Here is a 20,180-nt window from a genome sequence, read left to right on the forward strand (position 1 = left end):
AAGGTCGTTTTCCTCTCCTGGAGGAGAGAGGAGTTATTCTGCTACTTTCTACCGCCTGGTAAATTACATTGTAAGAGTGGAAAATGAAATGTGTTGTATAAATGACCACACCAACAGATGTATTTACTTTCAAACATTTTACCCCTGCTGGAGGAGAGGGGGGGGGGGCTATTCTGTTACTTTTTGCCGCCTGATGAATTACATTGTAAGAGAGGAAAATGGAATGTGTGGTATGTGGTGTGAATGTACACGCCAACCGGTATTTTTACGTTTCACCCCCACCTCAACTGATACAAATAATTATTTTCCAATATCTTCATATAGGATCAAATCAGCTGACATTTTGTTTTAGAGAGCTTACACAATTGCTTTATAGTCTCCCAAACCAAACTCTTGAAGAAGTAGCCAGGATGTATATTGATGTGCAAGATAGGTAAGCCGCAACTTTATAAATGTTGCACAAAAACAAAATCATAAATAGCTCCCATTTGATTCAAATTGACCACCCTTGCAGCAATAAGGGCGACGTATATTTCTTGGTACCAGTCTTGCCTGAATAATAGTCTTTCTTTTATATATATTTTTTTAATTACCGATTAATGATATGATTTACTCACAAGTTTTATGATTGCTTTGTTATATACTGTAAAATGCCATTTTAGGTTGGCATAACACATATTGTGATTTCTGGTAGAAACACAATCTAGGTCCCCATAATGATTCTTATTTTATTTGACCATCAGATTTATAAAGAAACGATCAACTATCCTAAACCGGCAGTACATGGTTGATGCACTTGGCTCAATTAAAAGCACCACAGCACAAAATCTTTTGGTCGATTTGGTGTTAAAGTCATCAAATACAAATGTAAACCTTATAGACAGTGTGCTTGTACATGCAGTTGGCAAAAGGATGCCACCATCACAGGTTTGTTTGTTTGTTTGTTTGTTTGTTTAATTTTTAAAATCTTACAAATATTCGGTGATATTGCACTATTATCATTATTAAAGGCTGCCTGTAATAAACAAGTTTAAGTGAGAACTGCAATATTTTTGCATTTTTTGAAAGTTGGATACGTCCTGAACAGAAACCGGCTCATTGAGCATTTTGAAATGTAACCAAAAATAGGTGAAAGTTATTGCTAAATGCGAATCATACCTTATTAACGTGAACAGGTCATGCACGGAATGGCATTGAATGCCGTAAGGGGGTACTACACCCCTAGATAAATTTGTGTCTATTTTTGCATTTTTCTCAAAAACTAATAACACACTGGTAACAAAAGTTATGTATATTATAGGGGCAAGGAATCCAATTACTACACAGGAATTTCAGTGACCCAAGACAAGCGGTACCGCTACATGTACCTCATTTCCTATCATATAAACCGGACCGCTTGTCTTGAGTCACTAAAATTTCAGTGTAGTAACTGGATTCCTTGCCCCTATAATATACATAACTTTTGTTACCAGTGTGTTATTATTTTTTTAGAAAACTGCAAAAATAGTCATTAATTTATCAAGGGGTGTAGTACCACCTTAACGTGAAAAGGCCATGCACGGAATGGCATTTATATCTCAATGACTGCTATAATACTTCCATTGAATGCCTTAGCATAAACTCAACCAACCATTACACGTGGAAATTTTTTCGGGATTCCCCTTCTTTTCCCATTTTCTTTTCTTTTTTATGTGAATTCTTGTGCCAAGATTGAACCCCGCTATAATAATATAGAAATAGTGAATGGGTGGGTGTACAATGGCCGTAGCATGTGATCACAATAGCTGGCCAACCATCTATTTCAACAACAATTTGTCTTGGATTCCCACTAGAACGATGCCATACTAATATGCTGTTTAAAGGCACATTTATAGATTTTTATCGAGGGGTGGGCGACTGTTATTTGTTTAAATTTCCTTATTATGAATTCATGTCAATATTTTGCATTTTTCTCAAAAAATAATAAAACACCGGTAACAAAAGTTCTATATATTATAGGGGCAAGGAATCCAGTTACTACACTGGAATTTCAGTGACTCAAGACAAGCGGTACGTTATTTATGATAAGAAAAGAAGTACCGCTACCTCATTTCTTAACATATACAATGGGCGCATCCAGATATTTTTGGCTCACCCCCTAAAGAAGACATGGGGTCAGTCCATGTTAAAACAGACTGAGTGTACACCCACCCTCTTGGATTATGTTCTCCTTTGGTTCAGGGGTACCTTTCATGGACCCCTAGGTGAGGTCACAAGAAAAAAATTCAAATTCAATTTCGTTTCCGAATGGCGGGCCATCTAAGTTTGGCGACCTTGACCAAAATTGGGAATTTAAGGTGTCCAAATGACAAAGTGCTCTCTTTGAGAGGCATTTTCTTCTTAATTAAATCAGTTGTGACCCTCTTTTTGAATGTGGTCACTCACTGGCTGTGTCTGAAATGCCTAATGCCAAAAAAGATTGATTTCGGAATTTCGTTGGGATTTCAGAGGGTTCAAAATCAGCACTTCATACTGTTCAATCAAATTATCTTTGATTTTGAAGGACCCATGATAATGCCACAGTGCACTTATAGGTCCTAATTATGTTCAGAATGGATTAACCATGTGCCAATGTCTATGAGCAATTCAAAAAAGAGACATTTCTAGACCCCTACAGAATTTTAGGCCCCCCTAAAGTGGTTCAGCCACAAATGGCGCTTAAAATCGGCAAATTTTGACACCTAATAACTTTAGGTGTACACCAGATATGAATTTCTAGTCTTTTGCATCTGAAAGAATGTAGTCTAATGTTTAATACTAGGAACATAAGATTTGTTTTGTATTTTTTGTGTTTTTGTGTCGTTGACCTATGAACATTTTTCGTCATAGCGCCCTCCTGAAAGGTCTGACACATAACAAACTATACATTGTTGGAATCCTCATGACCATACGAGTAATTTGATATATTACTTGACATAATTGGGAGCATTCTGAAAATTTGACCCCCATAACCTGTACTTTGCATGTGCATTGTTGCCAGGAAGTGCATTTTTGACCCCCTTAAAAATCCATACAGAGGATTAGAAAGTAGTTTGTTCTTATTACTTGACTCAAGAGCAACTTGAAATATCAGGATAAATAATACAAATGGCTATAAAGTGATCAAAAATATAAAAAAATATCATACTAAAATTGGCATTTTGTACCGTATCCTGTATGCATGGTATGTTAGGCAAAATGACTATTTTTGAAAGCGTCAACTTAATACTAAAACACAAAAATACAAAACAAATCTTATGTTCCTAGTAACATTAAACTACATTCTTTCAGATGCAAAAGACTAGAAATTCATATCTGGTGTACACCTAAAGTTATTAGGGGTCAAAATTTGCCGACTTTAAGTGCCATTTGTGGCTGAACCACTTTAGGGGTGGCCTAAAATTCTGTAGGGGTCTAGAAATTTCTCTTTTTTTAATTGCTCATAGACATTGGCATATGGTTAATCCATTCTGAACATAATTAGGACCTATAAGTGCACTGTGACATTATCATGGGTCCTTCAAAATCAAGATAATTTGATTGAACAGTACGAAGTGCTGATTTTGACCCCCTCTGAAATCCCAACGAAATTCCGAAATCTATCTTTTTTTGCATTAGGTATTTCAGACACAGCCAGTGAGTGACCACATTCAAAAAGAGGATCACAACTGATTCAATTAAGAAGAAAGTGCCCCTCAAAGAGAGCACTTTGTCATTTGGACCCCTTAAATTCACAATTTTGGTCGAGGTCGCCAAACTTTGATTGCCCGCCATTCGCAAACGAAATGGAATTTGAATTTTTCTTGTGACCTCACCTAGGGATCCATGAAAGGTACCCCTGAGCCAAAGGAGAACAAAATCCAAGAGGATGGGTGTACACTCAATCTGTTTCGACATGGACTGACCCCATGGGAAAATCTTAATCTTTTTAAGATCTGACCTCGTAAACAATGAGGTCAGATCATAGCCAGCAGTAGTGCATAGAATATCATGCCTACGGATTTCATCACAGTCTTACCTTAGCACGCTGGTAAGCAGCGTTTGAGATGGTGTTAATCGATAGTCGATAACCGATAATCAATGATCAATCAGCTATGAATTAATTGGATTCTAAAAATAATGATCACGGACTCTCATGTTCAAATGTGTGTGTGTGGGGTTTGGGGGGTGTATACCCCCTCGCATGTTGGTGCTCGCAATTGCTGAGGACGGCTTTTTACCCCTAAAGAAGACATGGGAAAACGCAAACTTATTGGGAATCCCATGTCTTCTTTAGGTAGGTGCCGTTAATTTCTGGAATAGCCCACGGTCTGCCGGCCCCCAACTTCATAATCAGAAGCTTTTCCCACCACGCTAGTAGATACCATTGTAAAGTAGTGCTAGAGTTGGTGCGGTGGGGGAGAATATATAATTACAGATAGTCGATAACCGATAATCAATGATCAATCAGTTATAAACGTTCAGTTAAACCCAAACACGCAAATGACGATCAAGGAATCGCTAAGGATGATTTGCTTCTGGGTAGTGGGGGGGTGAGGCGGAATCGATAGTCGATAATTGATTATTGACTATCGATTATCGATGATTAATTATCCTTAATCAATCGTTAGTTTATCCATATTCATTGTTGAAAAATGTATAGGCAACCGACAAAACTAGGAATCGCTAAGGATGATCTCCTTCTGGGGGGGTGAGGGGGAATTGATAATCGATAATTGATTATTGATTATCGATTATCGATAATCGATATATATGTATACCCCCCTCGCATGTTGGTGCTCGCAATTGCTGAGGACGGCTTTTTACCCTAAAGAAGACATGGGAAAACGCAAACTTATTGGGAATCCCATGTCTTCTTTAGGGTAGGTGCCGTTAATTTCTGGAATAGCCCAATGAACCAATGCAAAATTAGTCACAAAAGTTGTTCTTCGTCACTCCAAACTTTACATGATGCAGTCATGTCTACAGTAGAATTCATTTCGACCTTTGCAGGACTTAAACCCCATTAAAAGCTATTAAACCAAGATAACACTCATTGAAGCAGCTCAACTGATTAAATCAGATCTTCTCTGGTTGTGCACAAGTGTCTGTTTTCAATGTGCGACATCACAATAAAGCTGGTATTATAGCTTCAGTTGGGTAACCGATTATAAAGGAAACGAAAGGAAACAATGGTATGTGTACTTTTGTTCACGAAATGAGACAAAGACCTGCTTTTTGTTAACCAGCATTCTTCAAAATGAGCAACATAATGATTCTTGACTTAACACGGTTTGGAAATAATTTCTTCATATTTTTGGTGTTATCTGTCGTTTACATATCCTTCCTAAAACACAAAAGTGCGACCCTTTCCAAACATCTAAATTGGCTAAAAATTAGGGACATGTTACAAAACTATATTTTCTAGAACCTATTTAGAATAGTTAAAATGTAGCTTATACCCTTTTTTAGTGGCATCCTTCAGAAGTGAGCGGTCCGATACTAATATTTTCGGTCAAATCTCCATTCAATTAACACGGGGAGTTGGCGAGCTATGCCTTGCCCTCACTCATATTTTACAAAAGTGCGACTATTTCTGAACATCTAACCTAGCTGTAATTTTAGGTCATGTTAGAGAAATATATTTGCTAGAAGTTTGGAGAATAGCTAAAATATTGGCTGGTTATTTTTCACACAGTGATGTTAACTAGGCATGTGCCCATTCTTCCAACGTACATCATTTGTAGAGTTCACGCGTCAATGGTGAGAGCACTGTGTATTGTGTATAGGAAAACGGACAGTAACTGCAGTATGAATGTATGTTAGGTTCCGTTTAAAAGCAATGCCCTTTAAAGCCATAATATTTTTAATGGAATTTTGTCCATAATGATGAGTATGTTGCTAATTTTTGTAATTAATGGTTCCATGATGGACCACCAAATTGATTTAAAACAACATCCCATCCAATTTTATAACCATAAATAAAATGATATAAAATGAAGCAACAAATTAAAACAACAAACATTATCACTAAAGATTGAGCTGGGTTTGCATAAAGCGTTGGGTAAGGCTAGATATGAAATGCAAAAAGCAAGACTAAAATAGCATTATCGGGAAAACAAAATTGGTTCAATTTCATTTTGCTTTGATGTTACCTTTTTTACCTAAGTGCTCCACTGACAAAAGGAATCACAGCATTGTATTAGAAATGATATAGAACTTAAGATACAGGTCGTTTTTCAGCATCACAAGTAATATTTTAATTAGCCGACATGGAATCTCTATATTTCATATTTATTTTAGTACCTGGTCGAGGTGATTGAAGATATGGCGTTTCACCCAGAAAATTATGAAGGTAATATGGATATATGTGACCCGACAAACGAGCCGTAAATTCCCTAAATTGTATTCTGAGTTATGGTGTAAAATGTGTACGAAGGTCGTATTCATCAGTCACTTAAGCTGGCGCGACATCTGTCTTATTTTGATAGTCACAACATGTAACACCAATCAATAATCCTATTATTGAAGTGGATAATAAGCTTCTACCTTAGATGGCTATAGAACTTTTAATAGCTTTGGTCTTTGTTTGCTTTTGCTAAATCCTTTTCAAGTGGTGGGTTATTTGTATAGGTATGCATAACCAACAATTAACAATGAGCGAACCTTCTTAAACCTCGTTGACTTGGGGATGATTTGAAATGACCGCCAATTATGACTGTTTGATATTTATTGCCAGCAATGTGGAAAAAGAGACACACATAGAAACGAAAAAAGCTATAATTTTGTTGAAGGAGCAAAGTTTAACTAACCATAACTCCGCTTCTGGATATCGTTTGAAGTCAAATGATATACCATTTTTAAGTTTATGATGTTTATTTTTAAACACGAAATAAAACAAAATTGACCGGGGAGAAATTTACGGCTCATTCGCCGTGGACGGTCACATATTCGGTAAAATTATTTAGCGCATTTGGCAAATTGTGATTATTATAGCAACGTTATAGCTAAGTTATCGGTTTTATATTCTTTACTTTAAACCATTACACCAAGAATTTAGCTCTAAACTGCTACACTTCTTACAAAAAGAAAGCAGTATTTCTATAGGCCTACGTCATATTAAAAGCAATAATTTGATATTAACTCACCCCTGGCAAATTTTGTGCCTATTTTTGCATTTTTCTCGAAAATTATAGCGCATTGGTGACAGGTAAGATATGTGTAGTATAGGGGGCAAAGACTACAACTACTGCACTCTCAAGGCAAGTAGTTATTGATTTATTGATCATAATATTGATCGTCCCTCATTTTTGACTGTAACTCCACAACTGTTGTTTGTGCTGAAATAAAAATTTCCAGTGAAGTAGTTGCAGTTCTTGCCCATATAATATACATATCTTACTTGTCACCAATGCGCTATAATTTTGGAGAAAAATGCAAAAATTGGCACAAAATTGGGCAGGGGTGTATTACCCCCTTAAAGGAAGTTATATAGTTGTCTATAAAGTGAACTTGACATATATTTCTCATCTGATTATATAGGCCCAGGTTTTGCAATGGCTTATTATATGCTTGGTTCTTTCTCCCTATTGTATATAAGTTATCATATTATTTATTTCAGTAATAAGCAAGAACAGCGACATAATACGCACTGCTGTGCTAGTTTATGGTGCCCTAGCAGGAGATCTTTGGAAAACAGGACACTCTACAGAAGCAGAGCGCATCGTTGCAAAGATAGAAGATAAACTTGGAATTCATGGTAAGATCCTAGGATGGGACACCCCCTCCCTCATCATCAACCTCCTCCCCCCCATGTTCGGGCCTCTTTTACTATTCTTTACCTCGTCCTTCCAAGAGGGGTTGGTGTTGCTTGTACCAACCCTTCCTAACAGGTTGTTTCCCATTGCAGTAAAACGCAAAATAAGCGTCCAAATGACTTGGGGTAAATGACATGGGTCATTCAAAAAATGTAAAAATTGAAGTCTTCAATACAAAGATACAAAGGGTCAAAATTTGCATATAACGAACTCGTTTTCATCCCAGCTACATTCACTTTTAATACATATCATTAAATTTATTTTGAGGACTGTTAAATTTCCAAAACATCATTTTGTAATAATTTATAATAAAATTTGTATTATATGGATTATTTAATATCAGAAGGATATTCCTCGTAATCAGAATGCAATTTGGTGTGTCTGATGTACTCTCATGTCCCACTGTGCAAACGTTGCTATCTGAGCCCTTAAACAGTTTAGAATGAAAAGTGGTCCCATTGTTAATTTTTCTTTTTAATTTGGACCTTTCTTGATATTTTTACTTTGAAAAGTGGACTTCTTTGTCGCGCCTCTACTTGTTGTGGCTCTGGGCCCCGCCCACACAGACTTGCCATGCCCCCTGACAAAAAATGCCAGAATCAACCTTCGAGGATAAGGATATTAATTTGACTCTTACAAAAAAGTTCCAAACTCCATAATATTATGCTAATTTTCCCAAGTTTCCATATTATGCTAATTTTCCCAAGTTTCCATTTTCATTTAAGTTTTTTAAAATCAATTGCTTACGGCCACATACACATCGCTTATTTCTTATTGACAGATCCATGGAAATTCCGACAAGAAACACAACATCTTCCTGAACCCATGAAAGACAAGTACTACATGAACACAGTGGCATATATTGAAGCTCTTGGAAATGCAGCTCTAGAAAGATCATTTGATCATATCCACAGTTGGACTAATACCAGCAGTACACCTTCGGTGTTAAAACGAGCTGGTTTACATTCATTACGAGACTACCACGAAGACCGAGTAAATCATTCTTTCTGTACTCCTTTTTAATACGTCTACTGTATTTTGGGTTAGAATTTCTTAATTTGGGCTTCATTGTTCTGATATTATCAAATTTATTGAGGTTTGAAGTGATATTTACTGAACCTAAAAACCAATAAGTGTTGGTCAGAACTGTAATGTATCAGTTTTGAAAGTGTGAAAAGCTGTTGAAAAATGGCTCTAAAAAGTGGTACGTACTCAGAAGGTTTACATGGCCCACTGGGGCTAAATGTTTTTGTACACAAAGAAACAGCGTTCACTGGATAACCAGGAATCCGCGCAGTTGTTTTAACATTTGACCACGGGGGGGGGCATTCAAACTTGTACGTGCCACTTTTAAGAGCCATATTTTAAGCTCCTCTCTTTTTCAAAAAATTGGTACATTGCAACTGCATTTCAGCTATGACGAATGCCAATTGCTGACGAAGTTGAGGAAATATCACCTAAAACCCTAATACGGTAATTTGATAAAAACACAACAGTGTAGCATTAAGTCCGAAATTGCATCCACACAAAGCTCAAATTCAGTCTCCTTAAATCCGTCATTTTAGGCAAATTCACTACATTATGAGCACCATAATGTAAACTAATGGAAAGCGCATTTTCAATCAAACAATTATTATTTTACACCATCTCCCAGACTAGTCTTGGCACTTCGTGAAGAAATATTCCATAATTAATGTCATTCAATCGTTACATAATTCTCATAAATTATGCGCAGTATGTTTTTGCTCAAATTGATGTGTCTTTTTGAAACCGCGTTTTGTGATTTGTCAACCTTCAACATGTGCCCCTTCTATGTCAATGATCATTAACTATAGTCTATAGGTGCAAATGAGTATTTTGTTATATTTTGGTTATTATGTAACAGTGTTCATATCGAATTATCACTTTCTTGTCTCAATTAGACTGGTCATATATTACTCAGAGCAGCGACAGAAGATGAGGACAGCAATGTACGGTATGAAGCAAGTTTATTTTATAGAGCTCATCCTCATGGAAAAAGACAACAATTTAGCACTTCCGAAAATGGGTAAGGCATCTATTGGCAAGCAAAGTGGGCAATAAACCAGGTTTATAGACCACAAACCGGGTTTCTCGACTGTGAAACCAAGTTTTCGATTGAAATTCCCTTTCTTTTATAAACCTGAGTTTTATCGGCAATAAAATCAAAAATCCCGGTTCTAAAGATTAATTGCGTATTTGGCTGGTAAGTCACATGTGCTATTTATCGGTATATCAGGTATATCGGTCAAAAAACAAGGTTTTTCAGAGACATCTCAAAAGCGATAACTGGAAATTAAGGATGCTTTGTATTTTATTCACTTTGTTTAACTATATAACAATGCGTTGCGATTTTTCATAAATAGCTCGGTGTCTACGTCGTTGCAACAACATCATCGGTCGAAGCGCGGTTTCTTTGATGGCTTTCACTTTGTATTGAAAAGTCCGTCGTACGACTGGCAGAAAAAGGTTGGAGGATCGAAGTGTGGTGCAACCTTTGGACTTACAGTGAGAAATATGCTAGACCTTCAAATAGGTAGGTGTCCAACGTTCAGTAAGCACGGTAAGTCTGTTATTAACCGAATTTGGTTGAAAACCCCTGAATATTACTAGGAATGTCAACATTGCACATGTCTCAACAATTTACCTATACTGGGTTAGATTATCAGAGACTCGTAAATTCAGAAAGTATCAATAATTATTATTATTTTCTTATCATTAGCTATCAATGACGAAGTGGAAGAATTGTAGAGATGCATGAGACATAAATTCAATTTGCTCATAAGAAACACAGTATATAACAATAATATCCGAAGTACAGGTAGTATATTTAAAACAACAGTCACAAGACTTACTATTTGTAGAGCTTGCGGTAGCTTGCGACCTGCATCTACAGGTCTTCTTTAGCCACTGAAGAGATTATTCCACTTGACTTGCCTCTTGACTACCAGATATTGATTGGTTTTGGTCAAGTGACAAAATCTTGTTGTAAACAACTGGAAGATAATGGCGCCCCCGGTCTCTGTTGAGGTCGCTGCCAGTTCTCCTTATTTGGATCGCTTCTCTGACCCCTCTCCTGAACCAATCTTCTTCACGGTCGAGAACGCGTACGCCATCCCAGTCAATACTGGGGTGCGTTCGTGTTCGCGTGTACGTGTTCTTAATGGCCTGGGACTTTTCCCTACATATGATGCAGAATAGTCTAAACATTTGAGGCCATAGATGGCCCCCGATTTGTCCAGCTTGTCAGTCTTGTCTTTGGGAGCCACCAAAAGAGACCGTATTGTATTCTGGGGCTTGACATGTGTTACAATGCCATGGGATTTCAATATCCACCTCAAACTCTCTGAAACACCGACCAGATATGGGATGGTAAGCCTTTGACTTGTTGTCCCGAGTCACTATTACGAACATGCCGTTTGGCATTGGTTTTGTTGGTAGCTGTGTCCAATGTCCATTTGTCGTATCCAAATGCAGCTAAAGATCTATGAATGCTGTTAAGTTCATGGTCAAAGTCTTCCTCCTTGGTAACAATTGAGGAAGCTCTGTCAACGAGGGTACGTACCACACCCAACTTGTGCTGCAAGGGGTGATGGGAGGCAAAGTTTGGTGTGGGTAGGCTTGCGGTATATCTGGAAAGACAGTGAGCCGTTCTCTTCGCGTTTGACCATGACGTCAAGCATGGGAAGTTGTCCATGGGATTCGCGTTCCATGGTGAACTTTATGGATGGATGGCAGGTGTTTAAGTGATCAGTGAAACTCTCAATAGCACTCTTCTTGATGATGACCATAGTGGCCGACATTCTCGACATTATGCCTTATATGTTTATGTTTATGTTTATATTATGTTTTTATTTAAACGAACTCGTATTGACTATAAAAAGAATAAAAACAGCCGGCTCTCAACACGCGATATTTAAAATTCCCGCGCCGAAATTGCCTGTGGCAATGACGTCATGGTTATTCGGTGCTCGGGAATTTTTTTTTTTTTGTTTTTTTTGTTTTGAATATCGCGTGGTGAGTAAGGCATAATGTTGTGATTGCAGGGGTGTCCCGTTAACATTCCTATTATAAACTTTGGTCTCTAATTCTCGACTCAACAGCACCTCTTAGTGGTCACATGAAGATTGACTGTTTCAACCAAGCATTTGCCAGAGTTCATCTAGGATTCATAGATCTTAACGTCGATATCATGCGTGTAAGCTTCTGCTTCAGAGGGTATGCTGATTACAACTTAAATATCCTACAGGTAATTTAACTCTTTAAAATAAGGGAGCGCCATAAATATAGCCATGTATTGAGATAGTCGAGCGGTCTAAGGCGCTACGGCGTCGGTCAGGATAATACGATCTGCGTCTGTTTGAGTCAATCATTGGCTTGAATTCATTTGCCTATTCGAAAATGTACATATAAGGGCGGAAATCCTGTAATTATGTTACTTATATATGTAATTGTGATGCAGTACAAAATACAATTGTATTATCTTCTGACCCATTCTACACTGTTTAACACGTACTAGCAGCCACCACAAAACGTATATACTTGAATCCCAGATGGCGTCCAAATTCGCAATAAGGTCAGTTCGAGACAGAGTTTGCAATATACACCAGCCTTATTGGATTGTGTTGTTTTACCATGGGTGTCCTCTTGTTGTTCTTTTGTTGTTAGGTCAAAAGAAAAATATTTGAATTCTAAATTCCCTTTTTTGCCGCCGAACGGTGGCTCATTACCCTGATCATTGCTAAGCTAAAATCCAAAGGTCACTTTTAGCAGTGCAAAACTATGGTGCCTCACTAGGATGCTTACGCCCGTTTGACTATTCAAAATCTAAACCGTATTGAAGATTTTGCACGTATAAAATAAATGCTCATACAAAGCAGGAAATTTAGAAAATCGTTCCCTTTTGCAAGAGTTTGATGCAATTAAAGACCTGAGCACAAGAAGACTGTAAGTCCACTTGGCCCCTCAACATGTATACACTAAAGTTGAGTATAGTTTCGTATAGTTAGGTAATGTTTTATAAATGTTCAGGCGCCAAAACAAATCTTTCACAACCTTTCATGATGTTTTCACCCTGGAACTTGTATTAAACATTATAAAACCCTAAGAAACTATACGTAACTTTAGTGTATACATGTTGAGGGGCCAAGTGGACTTACGGTCTTCTTGCGCTCAGGTCTTCAATTGCAAATGCAAACAAATAAACTTAACAAATAATTCGAACACTTTGAGTCACCTTTATATAAAGATCATTTTGACAAGGGAATTATTTTGGATCTTTGGATCAGGTCGTAATAGGGGGTCTCATAACATCGGGGATTAATAAAGACAATAAAGAAAACCGAGAAATTTCTTCACAGATAACGGATGTTTTATTCACAATAATTGTTGTTTAATTTAAGGAATTTGGAGTCAGCACAATTGCAGATATTACCAAGATATACGACCTTTTCATGGTCCGCATTGTTGGCAACATTCGAGGAGCAGTTGACACAGTGAAGGGTTTACTCCAAGGAGATAAAAGTCTTCCTCTCTTATTTGAGGATTTTGTTAACACACTGGAGGCAATCCCGGAGAAACTTGCTGTGAGTATTTCTTCATTAACTATCTTTATTCTGACGCCAAATGCATGTTTATTCTAGACATAGATTACTTAATTTAACACTTCATTTAACACTTCATTTAAAACTTCATAGATTACTTCATTTAACACTTCAGCCATATTAGCCAATTAGTAAACGTTGAAAATTGTTTTGCTTACATGCCTGCTCCTTTATACCCACATTCGTAAAATAAGGGTATTCAAACAAACTCGACGAAAACCCTCCAAATATGAAAAATAATTTTAACTTCACCGCAACACGAAAAAATATTTTACGATCATCCTCGCAACACGAACAAATATTTCAAACTTCTTCATTAATATTCATATATGCTAATTAGCCACGACCACATCATGAATATGCTAATTAGCCACGTCCTTCTTATAAATATACAAACCGGAATTAACCGCTGACCTTATTAATATTCATGAGCTCATGAATGTTCATATAACACGAACAAAATCCATATAACTACTCATGCTGAAGTGGCCAAGGGAACAAAAATTGATATTTAAATCTTTGTATAAACAAAACTTACTGTTAAATTATCATTACACTATCATATTTATTAGAAGTTATGTTCTCCTGTATTGTTAATTTTGTTGCCCCCTCTTGCGGCGTTCCGCGTGTTGCTTTTGTTTTGGGGCTGTCATTTTTGCTTTGTTTGATGGTACGGAGGCAGGGTTCCTATATACTTCTAGTTATATGCCTTGTGTGCCAACATGTGTGTCTGTCTCACCTGTCTTGTCATGTCCCCGGGTCATGTCTTGTTTACACTTCTTTGTGTCTCTGTCTTTGCACCGTCCATTGTATTGTTATACTCGTATTTACATATATTAAGCCATAGTTCTTTCGAACTTTGCTCTGTTATGACCATCCTTTCATTTTATTGATCTATATAATTATTTTACTGTATTTTGATTCGTTATGGAAAAATAATCTGAATATGAATATCAATGGCTATTTAATTCCAAACCACATTTTATATACGTGGAGGGCCTGCTAACTGACACTTGTATTGTTACATTGCAATATTTTGACATGTATTACAGGATCTTCGGCAGACAGGCGTTGAAGCTACGCAAAGATTATTGCGATTGGATCCAGATTATTTACCACCTTCCATCAAAAACCTTAGGAGTGCAGTTCAGAGAACGGTTAATCTTTACAATGATATCAGGTCTGATGTCATGGAATTTTATCAGGTATGCATGGAATTTTATTTGTGGCGATTTAAATAAATGGCACTTTTGATAACATCTATTCATTCGATATTCCCATCAGTTCCAAGTGAGTGAAAATGATGTTCAGGAATCAGCTCTTGGGATACAACGTCGTGGGATACAACATATGTCACTGAAGTGAAAATGGTGGGCATGTATACACTTTTTATACCATCATATGCGCATCCAATTCGAACAGTTATGCATGTTCTTATGCCAATAATTATGCTATATATATTGCACCATCATTTTAAAAAAAACCCGCATTTACAAATTTTAGGTTTAGCAATTTATTCCCATTAATAGCCCCCTGTTTGTATGCACATTCGATTAAAATTATAGGTCATTTTGACGGAAAACATTGTATCCTTACAGGTGAAAGTTGTCAAGGTATGTACAATACAGTTTGCACATTGGTAAACAATGAGAAGATAAAACTTCGAGCACATTTAAAGAATACTTAATTCCATTAATACAGACTGTGAGTGAAGCTATCACTGTTACATTACCCTGGGCAGCTGATACCATCTGGGAGGCCGTGGACGACATATCAAAGAACATTCCTGATCTGATATCATCACCAAAAACGGCTGTAGCAGCTATATTCAAAGGAGTTATCAAGTGAGTGACATGTTGATAATTCTTTTTCTTACCATTTTTGTATGCATTCGACTATTTGCGAAACAAACAAACAAGCAATAAATGAATATTGTCAACCCAACACGTTTTCAACTTGCAATCCTGATGTGATGATAAACACTCAATCTTTTACGAATTTGATTGATTCCCGCGATATCTTTCTAAAAAGCTGTAGAACGTCGGGTACCATAAATTTTCTGATGATTTCTGGATCGACTCATTTAGTGCAAAGATGAACACGATTGTTCCACTTCATCATTGAGTGCCCTGCGACGTGGCTAATATTATTCCAAAAATCATATCGGGATAAATAAATAAATAAATAAATAAATAAATAAATAAATAAATAAATAAATAAATAAATTAATTAATTAATTAATTAATTAATTAATTAATTAATTAATTAATTAATTAATTAATTAATTAATTAATTAAAAAAAATAATAATAATAATAATGTTGTAAATGTACACATATGGTGTGTGGTTTGAAAGAGCGTGGTGGAGGGTGGGGGTGTGTGTGTGGGGTTGATAGGTGTGTACGGGCCACGATTAGCAATATTATTACATTCAGAACTTCGCCACACACCGACATCGCCTGGTTAATAATTACATTGTACAGCATAGACACTAAAATCAATACACGGGATCGATACACGTGAATGTGTGAATAATAATAATAATAATGATGATGATGATGATGATGATGATGATGATGATGATGATGATGATGATGATGATGATGATAATAATAATAATAATGGTGTAAATGTGCACATGTGGTGTGTGCTTTGCAAGAGCGTGGTGGAGGGGGTGTGTGTGTGTGTGGGGGGGTGAGTGATAGGTGTGTACGGGCCACGATTAGCAATATTATTACATTCAGAACTTCGCCACACGCCGACATCGCCTGGTAAATAATTACATTGTACAGCAGAGATACACGGGATCGATACACGTGAATGTGCTATGCACGATTTGATATTCAGACGATAAATATTTGGATACCGGGATAGAAAATAATGAATATCTCCCGTAATTTTTTTATTCTAAAGAAGCCATATTTTTTTGCTTGCACTTGAATATATGTGTTGAAAGGAAAGAACCGTGCGTATTGAGCTCAAAAACTGACAAAAATTCTGATTTTATATGTGCCAAACTGTAGCGCAGCGTAGGCCACTCGTGGAGGCAGTCTAAAAGCAGATGACCTCATGGCGTATACCATGCTCACTCACACACACAGAGGTCAGTCACCGGGCTATTGTCAATAGCCTTAGTCGGATGTCCCTCGGCCCATTATGCATCTCAAAACTATTAAACAGGTCGGAACAAAATGGCCATGCGTGGCTGTGGATTCAACCTACCATGGCGTTTTCTGGCATGAAGATATCGGGGCGATGACATTGTGCGCCACTTTGTGGCAATTCAGTATCAATCCATGTGGGGTGAATATAGGTCTTTCATATCCCGATACATAAGAATTTATTGATTACTGATAAGCATTAAGTGGTGGAACAGCTGAGACACCTGTTTGACACGAGAAACATAACACAGGGCAACCAGATGTCATGACCCGGTTGCTATTATACATGGGTCACGGGTCATGACATCCAACAAGGTGTGGCGCTGTTACGGATACTCCAATCCTCAAATAAATAATAATTTCATTATGAAATTGACTTTCCTTTTATTCTTTTGTCAGCATCAAATCTGCCGTGGACGCCATACTTGATGCAAAGAACAAAACAGAGGAAGCGAGCTTTTTCTTAGAAGGTAAAGAAATACTATTTTACTGCCTTCTTTCTGCAAGAAGCTACAAGACCAAGAATGAGCTATATCTAAGCGTTTAGATATTTGCGATTATAAGCAGAAAGGTAACGACACTACTATGCTGTAATTTATGTCATTCTCTTTGGTGGTCTGCCAAAGAAGCAGAAACCTATTTATTGTAATTATATGTTTATGTATCTTGGATACGTAACCATCGATTCACCTCTCATTTTAACTCAAATACAGCTAATCGACCCTACTGGTGGGACCTACCTAAAGTTCTATCAGAAATTGTACAGGAGTTAAAGGTAGCATTATCACATGTCTCTAGTGATCTGATTGATTGGGTAGAAGAAGGAATTACTGGGAAAGATCCAGTAAAACTACTCACGGGAGGCAAACTTGACACGGTAAGGAAAATACCAAATTACTTGGCCAATACAATTCTATTGCTTTTCTTATTGGCCCATTGTTTCAGTAATAAAACAAAAGTAACAACAAAAGTGACAGAAACAATGACGGATGATGGTGATGATGATAACAATGATAATAATGAAGATGATGATGATGGTGTTGATACTTTAATATGGACCCAGCTCTTAGAAAAAACGGTTCTAAGTAGAACCTAAAATGGTTTTTGAGCTGTCCTGTATATGGAACCTTAAATGGTTCTACAAAGAACAGACAGGGGTTCTGGAAAGGATAGAAAGAACCATTTTAGACTTGAAAAGGATTCTGAAAAGGGAAAAAAGAACATTTTTGGGGATAAATAAATAAAATAAATAAAGAAATTTATAAAGCGCATTATGCCAGGCCTCAATGCGCTGAACAGAGAACTAAACTTACTAATACATTATGCAAAAACTACAAAAGTACATATTCTTTAAGGCATAATACAACCAATACAAATTAACTATAGAAAACACATTAGAAACATTATAAAGCAATTACACTTGATAAGAGAAACATAATAGCATATCATATAATGAACAAAAGATATTTGTATTCTCTTGAGGGTTCTATATACAGGACAGCCAAGAACCCTTTTTTCTAAGAGTGTAAAGAAGATATTAACAAACAAAATTTGAAAACTGATGATGAATTGTTTGTGTGCTAAATTATGTCTGTAGAAAATGTTGAGAATGAAGGTGAAGCAGGAGATAGAGGATATCATCACTCTACTAATAGGTCCTATTGATTCTCTTAAGAATCTTCTGAAGCCATTTCAGGACCTGTTAAGCCTTGTATTTGACACAATTAAAGCCGTTAAAGAGGCATATCAAACTCTGCGGGATAGGTGAGTAGATTTTTAAATAATTCTATATTTTTGTATCATTAACATTGCACTGGAGCAATGGTTATTTATACAATGCAATGTAAGTAATTTTTCCCACGTTGTTAAAATTCAAGCTTTAAATTCAATTTTTTAGCAATGCATGCGATAAGCAAGTCCTTAGGCTTTTGACAGCTATCTTAACATATTCAAAGAAAAGATAAATATTTATTTTTTAAAGAAATGGACTTGAAACAGTTTTGTTGTTTGCAATGATATAGGGACCGTATGTCAAGGAGTCTGATCAACAAGTTTTGTTGTTTGCAATGATATAGGTACCGTATGTCAAGGAGTCTGATCAATAAGTTATTTGGTCCAAAGGTTCACTCACGCTTTCCAAGAACGTATCGACTGAATGGAGGCGGCTGCTCAACAGACGGGTTCTATCCTACTGATACGGATGGCGCCTACGATGATCAAGGGGTCGATCTGGTCCGTGCTCAAGGATCCTCGGTGGGTATTATATTCGAATATACGAATAAGAAGGGTGTTTCCAATTACTTATATAACACAAATTCTATATTATTAAACAAAATTAAATCGTTCTGAAAATTGAAATATTTTTGTTTTGATAGCTTGTGTCACCCTTTCCCGGTGACATCAGACGAACACCAGGTAAATCCAATCAAGTACAGCTGTATGCTACCGGAGGATCTTTTCGAAACACTGTCATCATTATATCTAATGTCAGTCCCAATGACACCATTAAAGAAGAAACCTTGCTACAGGTAGGCCCTATTCTTTGTTTTCATCCGTTTATGTTCAATATGATTCACTTTTTTGTTCTTTCAAAAGTCATACCATACAAAATGTGGTTTTCAGTTCACAATTGATAACATTAATAGCGATTTGAATCTCCTGGAGTTTCATATAGTTTGATCACAATCTTCTCAAATTTAAATTTAAAATTTGTATCCAATATTTCAGTCATGCTGATTATCGATTTGTACTAGTGTGGACTTTTTTTATTTTTAGATGTTTGTTTTTTACCCAACAGTTTATTTCGTGGTCATTTTTGTTTTAAATTTCCATGTTAAAATACCAACTGCAATTGGAACAAATGCTAAACTGTTCATAATGTTAGAATAGCGTGTACATGGTTATGTACTAATTGAGAAATATCTCAAATACAGGGAACACTATTTTTTATAATATACTAATTGAATTAATGATTTTTGATGATGACAAACTTTAAAATCCTTTAAGGTTTCCATGCGGGCAGATCATCGGTAAAGTTTCCAGATCGCCAGGGTGCAGTGGTGCATACAATCACATTCACTTCTCAATGAAGAAAACTAAGAAAAATCGATTGCTTGAAGTTCTTGATAACGCTCTTGGGGATGACGAAACCACCCCTACGGAAGAAGCTGCATCCGAGGGATATGTGGATCCATCAAACTTCTTGGAAAGCAGACTCATGCAAGCCCCCGAGTGGATTCAAGAATGTGATGATTACAGACTAGTAGTATTGGTAACTATATCAACCATGTATACTTACGTTATAATAAGTAAATATGTTAAAACAATTTATGATTAAAATGTATGATGATGGAAAACTACTTATTATCACAAAAACATATTTTTTCCTCTGATCTAAACAAACTTATGGGTCAACGTTAATATCAAGAAATAATATTCCTTCAATGAAACTTTACCTTAACTGATGTCCCTTGTAAAGTGCCGGTATCCGTTGTATATGACGCTCATGGTATTAATGCATGACGACCATATTTAAGCTAAAATAATACTTATATAACAGTTCACGGCGATGGTAAATTCATATAG

At 36.6% G+C, this 20,180-nt stretch overlaps 1 protein-coding gene across 1 annotated transcript in view; it reads left to right on the forward strand.

Moving 5' to 3' along the window:
- LOC140154452 (uncharacterized) overlaps positions 1–20,180 on the forward strand; it is a 35,852-nt gene that overhangs the window by 5,761 nt on the left and 9,911 nt on the right. The window contains exons 7-23 of the mRNA XM_072177018.1: positions 325–433; positions 744–927; positions 6,301–6,352; positions 7,619–7,756; positions 8,596–8,807; positions 9,737–9,861; positions 10,199–10,368; positions 11,936–12,081; positions 13,235–13,417; positions 14,488–14,640; positions 15,137–15,279; positions 16,995–17,065; positions 17,309–17,472; positions 18,193–18,359; positions 18,671–18,848; positions 18,971–19,123; positions 19,618–19,866. Coding sequence (XP_072033119.1) covers positions 325–433; positions 744–927; positions 6,301–6,352; positions 7,619–7,756; positions 8,596–8,807; positions 9,737–9,861; positions 10,199–10,368; positions 11,936–12,081; positions 13,235–13,417; positions 14,488–14,640; positions 15,137–15,279; positions 16,995–17,065; positions 17,309–17,472; positions 18,193–18,359; positions 18,671–18,848; positions 18,971–19,123; positions 19,618–19,866 — 2,597 coding nt within the window. The remainder of the gene's footprint in view (positions 1–324; positions 434–743; positions 928–6,300; positions 6,353–7,618; positions 7,757–8,595; positions 8,808–9,736; positions 9,862–10,198; positions 10,369–11,935; positions 12,082–13,234; positions 13,418–14,487; positions 14,641–15,136; positions 15,280–16,994; positions 17,066–17,308; positions 17,473–18,192; positions 18,360–18,670; positions 18,849–18,970; positions 19,124–19,617; positions 19,867–20,180) is intronic.

Source organism: Amphiura filiformis, chromosome 6 (assembly GCF_039555335.1).
Source record: "Amphiura filiformis chromosome 6, Afil_fr2py, whole genome shotgun sequence".
Taxonomy (NCBI): domain Eukaryota; kingdom Metazoa; phylum Echinodermata; class Ophiuroidea; order Amphilepidida; family Amphiuridae; genus Amphiura; species Amphiura filiformis.